We start from the raw sequence: 8,966 nt of genomic DNA, 5'->3' as shown, positions 1-8,966 counted from the left end.
CTCAGTCTCTATCAGGGTTTCAGTTATTCCTCTTTGTTACATTACCCTTGATCATGCCCTAGTGGCACCTCCTGGGCTGCTGGCTGTCTATTCCGTGAGCCCCTCTGGGTGGTCCTGATGCCTCCCAGGTTCCGTGACCGCAGAGGAAGCTGTGGTCAGATTCTGGAGCTCACATACACATCTTATCATTGTGACAGGCAGAAAAAGCTTCTCTTCAAGGAGGTCACATCCTAACGGCCAGAACCTGTAAACATGACCTTAATCAGGAAAGGGTCTTTGCAGTAGGGCTTCACCCCAGTTCTTCCCAGTTCAGCCATGACCAACAAAGCAAGACTCTAGGGACCCACGTTTGTAAAATGTGCGTGTCCCAGAACCAAAGCAGGAGGGGCAACGTGATGGGTCAACACCCTGCTAGGCCGTCAACTCCCTCTCGGGAGAACTAGGGCAGCATATGTGATGAGTCGCTACCAAATCTCTTGTCTGGTAGGGTTGGAGACGACAATGCTCAGCTCAATGATGGTCACAAGGGCCCAGCTTCCAATGTCTCTCATTCTCAACAGTGTTGGCCACCATCCAGTCTCCTACATCAGGCTCTTGAAAGGGCTCACTGTGCCTCTTCTGAGTCTCTCATTCCTGGACTTGGGCCCATGATGTGTCCCGTTGCAGTTACCATTCTAGTCCATTCTCATTTTGTAAAGTTGGGTCTGCTCTGACTCTCTGTGTCAACCATGAATGAACCAGTTCAAAGCGCAGATTTGTAAATATGATTAAATTCAGGTGCTTGCGGTCAGGTTGTCCTGGAAGATCCGGAAGAACCTGAATTGTGGTCACATGTACCCTTATTTGAGGGAAGCACAGGGAGGTGGGACACTGAGAAAGCAATGGGATAATAGGACACGGAGAAATGTGAAGGTAAGGCCACCAGGTCAGGAGTGCCGGCAGTGACCAGCAGCTGGAAGAGGCAAGGAACAGGTATCCCCTAGATCAGTGGTTCCCAACCTTCCTGATGCCGCGACCTTTTCATACAGTTCCTTAGGTGGTGGTGACCCCCCAACCATCACATTATTTTTGTTGCTACTTCATAACTTCAATTTTGCTTCTGTGATGGATCGGGCGACCCCAGTGAAAGGGTCATTCGACCCCCAAAGGGGTCGTGACCCATAGGTTGAGAACCGCTGCCCTAGATCGTCCAAAGGGAGCACACACCTGTCGATGCCCTGATTGTGAACTGCAAAAGAACCTGCATGCCATCGAGTGGATTTGGACTCCTCATGACCCAGAGGTCAGAGCAGAGCTGCTCCGCTGGGTCCTGAGATCTCCCTCTGTAAGGGTGGGCGTGGACAGCCGTCTTCTTCCTGTGGGGCAGCTGGTGGTGGTTCCAGAGCACTGGCCTTGCGGTCAGCCTAATGAGTGACCCACTACACCACCAGGGTACCTGAGTTTGGCCTAGTGATCTTGAGTTTGGACTTCTAGCTTCCAGTGCGTGAGCACAAATTGGTTTATAGATTCCCTTTGTCTCAGGCGACCTAGGCTATGATAATTCATTATTGCAGCCACAAGAAACTAATACAGTCACCACGGTGGCAGTGGGTCTCCGGCTTGGCTGCTCACCAAGAGCTTTGTGTTAATAATGACAGGAAGTCCTTGGCTGCTCCCTTTTCAAAGGCTGGGATCTGACTCCATATTGGTCTTGGTGACTTTCTTGACTCACAGCATATGCTCTTCTAGAACATCTGCGGTCAGTGAAGAGTCATTCTACAGTATGCCTTGGCTGCTGGGAACGTTCGGTCTTAGGACCCAGCCACCGTAACCACTCACTAATTCTTGGGAGAGGAATGGAGGCGCTTGAGCTCAGCACCTAGTGCATTGCTACGACCAGCTGCTTACCAGCTTTGTGAATGAGTTTTCATCTCGAGACACACTACAGAGTAGACAAAGCCATCTTAGCCAAGCTCTACTGAATTGTGGATTCTTGACCAAGAAAATTGGTTATTACGTTTTGGGGTGTGTGGTTGTACTACAACAAAACCAACCATAACAAACTGTAAAACAAATGGATAAGCACTGATGTCCTGTATCACCCATACCCTCTAATCTGATTTTGCTGGGATTCAGCAGAAGTAATTTCTAAAGGTTACCCAGGTAATTCGAATGGGCTTTTCGGATTGAGAACCATCTAAACCACAGACTAATTCTGACTAAAGAATTTGACAGTGGCACATTTTGAAAAGTTTATCCAAACTGTCCTACTTTAGGCTTTGAACATAGATTGTCCTAATTCTGCCAACACTCCGAGCAACAAAATATTGACTAAATCACACGGAGCTCTCTGTCCTCCTCTGAGCGCCACTTCGCCGTTGCACTCTGAGTGCGGTTGGTTCTCACAGAGCCAGCTTTCTGTCTCCATTGACCTCTGTTGCATATAACAGTGACATTGGTTCTTTGGATCATCATTTGCAAACCCTTTCAATTTTTTCTGACAGTGACGGAAATAGTGGTTGTTGTTTTTTGAGTTTGGGTTTTTTTGTTTTTTTAATGTAAGACCTATTACCTTCAAATAGTTGGCCAAGATAATGTTCAATCACCGGCCCCATGACCAGAAGGGAGTCATGGGCCCTAAGCATTTCTCAGGTGCTCCCACAGGCTCTCCCTCAGTCAGGGTTAGACAAGCCATGTAGAGATTGTGGAGAGAGCCATTGGGGAGGCCCGGAAGAAAGAGTAAATGGCAGTCACGATCCAGTCTCTTGCCCAGCATCCCATTTCTCTCCTGCTGAGGCTACTGCCGTTCCCCCTTCTAGTCCTTTCTGCTTTTGTTCCCAGACATCAGAAAGGCCTCTCTCCTATTACCACCACCCTGTTCCTCTTGCCTTGAATTCCATTTGCTTCATCCTGGCTTGTTCACTCTTGATTTGTACACTTGGCCTGCTAGTCTGAGTGTCTGCTCTAGCGTCCCTCTCTTCGCTCTAGAAGCTGGGAGTTCTTCCAGGCTTGCAAAGCCCCACAGACGGCCCTGGGGCCTGGCCGGATCACTGGCCATGGAGATTTTGACTCTGCTCTGAACATCCCAGGTGCAGCTCCTCTTTCCATACCTGAAACCTGGCCCACCGGCAGCCACTGCAGTGGCTCCACAGCAGCCTGACCCTCTGAGGTCCTCTGCCAGAGGTGATTGTCAGTAGCCCAAACCTCCCACGAGGAATTTTATGCCAGGACTGGAGACTTCCCTGGAGCTCCGTCTAGGGTGCAGTTCATTCTCTGCCTGGCTTCAGAGCGTCTTTGAATCACATCTTGTTCCACCCATTTGGACCTTCATCTCAGGGGGCCATGTTTGGGTTAGGCAGATGTGATTGAGAAGACACTCATGATGCCTGAGCTGCTTGCGGGCACGCTGTGCAGTTCCGGTCACACCGGTTATGCACTGTATCATGGCTGGGAGTGGTGGTGGGCGGCAGGGATCTGGGGTGTAATGCATTCAAGAAGTACAAGACTCACCAATAGAAACGACTTTCTTGTATGACTTCTTTGAGGCTTTGTCAGGGGTGGTTGCAGTGTGCGTCATTTCCCAAGTTTTGTAGACTGTAAAACCTACCACCTTGAGACAGGCACATCTAGTGCCTTAAGAAACTATTGAGAAAAGACCTCTTTAGACCCTCCAGCGCACACAAAACGCTGAAAGGGACTATGTTGTGGCTTGATGGTGCCAGAATGTTATTCCAGAGCCCGACAAGCGATACGATGCGATACGATACGATACGATACGCTTCCTTCTCAGAATGCCCTCTGGGTACCGGTGGGAATTTTCACTCATATTTCGGGATCAGAGCGACCAAATGCAGGTTTGAGAGGGTCTGTCCTTGTCCCCAGTTGCCCTCGGTTTCCTTGGTAGGGCTTACACATCGTGATTGCTGGGACTAAGCTCCAATCGTCCTAGAGGGCTTGGGCCTGACGGACTGGAGCCAAGCTGCTTCTGCTACTTATTTAGGAGAGCATCTATGTCCAGAGAAACGGAGGAAACGGCGTGTGGCGCGACCGTGACCCTCCCAGAGGATAGTGCGTGTTGGGTCATTCATCCGTGTCTCAGTTTGCTGTCGTTAGTTCCTATCAAGTTGGCCCGAACCCACGGCATGACCCCTCTTCCAGAGAACCACACACTGACTAGTCCAGCCGCGTCTTCCTGACCGTGGGAGTGTTGCAATCCATTGTGGTGGCTTCTCTCTCAGCACTAGGTGGGAAGTGCCGGGTTCCATGTGATCCATATCATTGCCACGGGCTAACTCTCAGACCGTGACTGCCAGGGTTCTCCTCTTCTCTGTTAAGCCTCGTAGCAACATGCAAACCCCTCCTGACAGCCGAGGATGACTGTGCGTGAGCTGGGGACGGGAACCTAGCTCTCCCCCCTGGAAGGAGAGGATTCTACCTCGACCCGTCATTCCCATGGTCTGTTGTAGGTGATAATATATTGCTGGAGGGTTCTCAAACCCAAGATGACTTTAAAGCTAGTGGGTCCTGAAGAGGAAAAAAAGTATGTCCTCAGAGCCTTCCAAAGGAGAGGAGAAATAGCAACTCCAGCGCTAGCTGTGAAGGACCTCAGGAGGGCGCCCTCTCCATCCCACTGTGTGCTCGGCTTTTAGCACCTGCTCCTCCACTGTGCCCCTGTCTCGGGACATCCCCAACCCCACTGCCTTCAAAGGCCTGTTGCAATGAACCTCCCAGCTTGAACCACGCTCCGGATCTTGCTGCAGCCCTACAAGACGAATGCCACCGGGAGTTAGGCAGGATTTCATGGTGCAACAGCTGTGGGCCTCCAACCAGTGTGGGTGACCCTTTGGTAGGGCAAGGTCCAAAGTGACCACCTCCTAATGGCCGTTGTGTGTATCCACAGCATAGACCAATGCTGGAGGGTCTGTTTTTGGCTCCCCGCACGAACGCTTGTGTCTCAACACTGGCAATGCTACCTCCTCCCTTGTCAACGCAGGCTCTGGGCCCTTTGGAAGCACCAGTGACTTCCTTACGTTGGCAGCTAGCCCAGAGTGGAAAGAACTAACCACCTTCTAAGTTCAAATACTTTAGAAATGAGCAGACGGTTACTTCTGTGGATTTTATTCTCTTTCATCTCACTCGCCCCTCACACGCCCCCAGGAGCAAGTCTTCCCAGGCTCCCTTGATACACATGCACTTGGTAGGACAGCCCCGTTTCCCATGCAAGGAGAAGAGTCGCTTTAGCTAGAGACCAGCTAAATTGAACTGAAGGTAGCTCACGGCATTGTAAAAACCATCCCAAGCCCTTGCCCTTGCAAAGAGACTCCTTGCCGAAAGACAGCCTTGATGTCCAAGGGCGGGCACAGTTGTTTTGACACTAATATCTGTATGTTTCTGTCCCTGCAGCCTTAGGAAAATCCAAAGGTATGGTATCTCTGGTAGCTACAAGGCCATGTTCAGCCTCTGGAAGCAAACTAGTTCTAGCGCAGTGACTCGGCGAGAGGGGGATGTGCCATGGTTGGTTGCGTGGTGACCTGATTTGAGGCTGGCCATGTCCCTAGCATTAAAACAGGAGTGTGGCCTGTGGAGGGTGTGACTTGGCTTAGGTATTGCCAGTGGTGGAGCTGGGGCAAGCAGGAATCTTGACTTTTGCTCTAAACCTCAAATTGAAAACAAGAAGCATGCTCACATGGCTCCCCAGCCTGGATCCCTCCAGTGTTCTAGCGTGATGCTGCCGCTGCCCCTGCCCCACTCACTTCAGCCCTTGGGCGGCGGGGTGGGTACTGCTGGCCCCCCCACTCTGCTCCAAGGAAATGTGAGGTCTACATGTGAGGAGCTTGGCTGGTTGTGACCCTCCGGCCAGCTGGCTTTTTGCAGGGTTGGATGAAGCCGAGCTGTGGGAGGCTCGCTCTGCCATTGCCACTGGCACCACCGCCTCTGCTGCCTGCTTGCCGGGGGCTGTGCGTCCACTGGCCCCCAGCAGCCCAGACGCTTGGGAAGGCGCCCCTGGGGCCCCACCACAGTGTGCAGTGTGGAATGATCGCTTTCCCGGGCTCCCGGGGTTCGCTGCTGCTGTGCTGCTCTGCTCCCCACAAGCCGTGCTTGAGGGGTTCTGCTGGGTGGCGGGAGGGAGGCCAGCACCTGGGCACGTGGCTAAGTACGCGTCTTTGTGTCCCTCACCAGCATGGGCGTGAGGGTCATGGACACATCTTGGGTGGCCCGAAGAGGCTCCTCAGTCGGCAGGATGGCGTCCTGTGCCCCGCCCTCCATGCAGCCTCCCGCTCCACCCGCTGAGCTTGCTCCACCGCCTCCATCGCCCCTTTCTGAGCAGCCTCCTTCAGACAGCCCGGCCGCTCCCTCGCTTTCGCCGTGTAGCATGGGCCTCCAGGCCGGCGCTGAGCACACCAGGTAAGCGGGGCTGCCTCCCTGGGGGCCGCAGGGGAGCTGGATTGCGCCTCAGGGGTGCTTGGGTGTGTTGCACCTGCTCTTGCCGGGGCTCCGGGACTTGATCCTTCCCCCAGATTCTGAGCATTCCTATGCAGCTTTCTGCACCCACCTGTACCGGCTTCGACTTGTCAGAGCCCAGGCTCTGAGAATGACACTCCCCAGCAGTGAACGGGCCCATGGTGCAGGCCGGCCAGCTCCCTTTCCATTATTCCCGACGCTGCTGCTCACTCTCCCTCTTTTGAAATTGTGAAGTTCAGTATTTCTCCTTTCCACCCTTGAGCTCAGATTGGACCAGTCAGTGTGGGCGCAGGTCAGGAGAGGTGGCAACATGGTCACATGGGTGAGCTTTACAGTGCGCTGCACGGGAGGGGGGTGGGTGGGAAGCAAGGACCACATCCGTTCACCTGAGTTCAGTGGCCCTCCCTTCAAAGATGAACGGGCAGGATGGCTTCCCTTCAGACCCTCGGGCCACGGGAACCAGAGGCGGGCTCAGCAGTTCTCCCTGGGATCCAAGTGCTCGGCTCTGCCTAGAAAGGTGTGTGGGCAAAGGGAGGTTCTGGAAGGGGATGGCACAATGAAATGCCTTTTGGGGTTTTTTGGAGCCCTGGTGGTGGTGTGCTTATCTGTTGGGCCACAAGTGCAAGGTCGGCAGTTTGAAACCACCAGCTGCTCCGTGGGGAGAGAGCTACCGCTGGGGACACCCGCAGAGGCAGTTCTACCCTGTCCTGTAGGGCCGCTCTGAGTCCAAATGGCAGTGGGTTGGTTTTTGTTTTGATTCTCAAATAACTAGGGCGTTTTCTTAGATTTAGGGAACGAGGAGAGCTGCTTCTAATCAGACACAGCTCTGGATTCATTGCTGGGGGATTCCAGTGACGGCAAAGTTGACCCTCCTACCCCGTCTTTTCCTCCATACACACTAACACCTACCTCACCCCTGAATGCCCAAGTAGCAGACTTGTTCTAGTGAACAGAAGAGAGGCTCCCTGTGAGATCGGGAAAGAGGGCAATCGAGTTGGGGTTGGGGGTGGCACTAGATAAGTTGGCGGTGGGGTTGGCACTAGATACGCTTGGTGGATCCCTGATGGCGCCACCTCAGGATGAGGGGAGTCCTTGCAGGTCAGCAAGAGAGGGGAGGAACGGTAGAAGAGTGGCATCCTGTCGAGGGAGTGACACTAAAATGACCCCAAGGTAAGGTGACCAGATTTTAACATTGGTAAAGTGGGACACCATTGATAAAACTCATATCCTGGCGAAATAGCCACATGGCAGCCAAAAACCGTATACTCTAGCTTGTCGTACATTCTTTCCAAAAATCGGGTCTTTTTTAAAATGCCGCGGGACGTGGGAAAAAATTGTTAAAAATCGGGACTATCCTGCCAAAAGCAGGACATCTGGTCACCTTACCCCAAGGGTCCTGGCCAGGGGAAGGGGAGGGGGATGCACACTGTAGGTGGTGGGGAGGGACCAACCTTTAAGACTTTGATGCCATTAGGATGGTTGGCATGCATCACCCAGTGAGATAGCTCATCATGCCCTCCCGATCACCTGCCAGTCATGTGTTCAGGCGAATGGTGGTGCCCACCATTGAGCCAAGAAAATGGCCATCTACCTTGGCCAGTGAGAAAGGGGAGGAGCCCCAGAGGCTGCACAGGGACCAGGCCACTCTGCCTACTCAGAGTGCAGGTGCTTTCTCTCTGGGCCCACCCACCAAGGGGTGACCCTGTGAGTCACCACACTGGGTGACCCATGTCCTGGCCAGGCAGAAGTGGTCCAGGAGGACATGCAGGGTCAGGTCCCTTGTAGGACACCAGCGTCCCGTGAGTCCCCATCTCACTCATGGCTGACCCTCAGAGACAGGCTCCCTCTGGGCTCTGAGAGGCTTCTAGGAAGCTTCTGACCATGTGGCCTGCCCACTGCCTGAGCCCCTCATGAGCAGCCGTGCCACTGGTCGGCTCAGCTGCGTTCGGTTGCTAGCAACTCTGCAGCCCTGGCACCTTGCCCCGTCTCCCGGGCTAAGTGGTTCGGATGCTTTTCTTTGGGTGTCAGGTTTTTTATCCATCTCTCTCCCCACACGGGCTCCTGCCAGTACCAACGGGGTGCCACTGTTCTGTTTCTGGACGTTTGCAGCACTGATGTTTCCTCCCGTTGCCAGATGGCAGGCCCTCCCACTACTTCCAGCACATCCCCACCTTCCCAGCCCAGGATTGGACAGCAGCTCCTTCCCCTGCAGGCCTGGGCCTCTGCACTTAGACCGCTTGGCATTAGCACTCACCCTAAACCCTGCTTCCCACCCTTGCGCACCGCAGCACACCGAGTCACATGTCCCCACAGTTGATCTGCCCACAACTGCACCCTAACTGTGCCCGCTCCACCCCCTGTCAGTGTTCCTAATAACCAGCGTGCACCCCCTCTCCCTGCTGGGTCCACTGCACCTGTGCTGGAGAGAGGAGCGAGGCTAAGTAGGGAACTACTGTTTCTGTGGTGGGGACAGTGCACCTTGGGGTGTGTGTGGGGCAGAACAAAGAGCTACTGTGCCCTGGAGC

The 8,966-nt window shown here is 53.7% G+C and overlaps 1 protein-coding gene across 1 annotated transcript in view; it reads left to right on the top strand.

The window, feature by feature from the left end:
* Window positions 1-8,966, top strand: part of ARHGAP44 (Rho GTPase activating protein 44) — a 111,450-nt gene that overhangs the window by 92,696 nt on the left and 9,788 nt on the right. Inside the window, exons 16-17 of the mRNA XM_013008221.3 lie at window positions 5,383-5,400; window positions 6,160-6,384. Coding sequence (XP_012863675.2) covers window positions 5,383-5,400; window positions 6,160-6,384 — 243 coding nt within the window. The remainder of the gene's footprint in view (window positions 1-5,382; window positions 5,401-6,159; window positions 6,385-8,966) is intronic.

This window comes from Echinops telfairi, unplaced genomic scaffold, assembly GCF_000313985.2.
Source record: "Echinops telfairi isolate 266 unplaced genomic scaffold, ASM31398v2 ScPeMD7_2010;HRSCAF=2546, whole genome shotgun sequence".
Classification (NCBI taxonomy): domain Eukaryota; kingdom Metazoa; phylum Chordata; class Mammalia; order Afrosoricida; family Tenrecidae; genus Echinops; species Echinops telfairi.
Note: the sequence above shows the minus strand (reverse complement) of the source record. Positions and strands in the feature narration are given on the sequence as shown.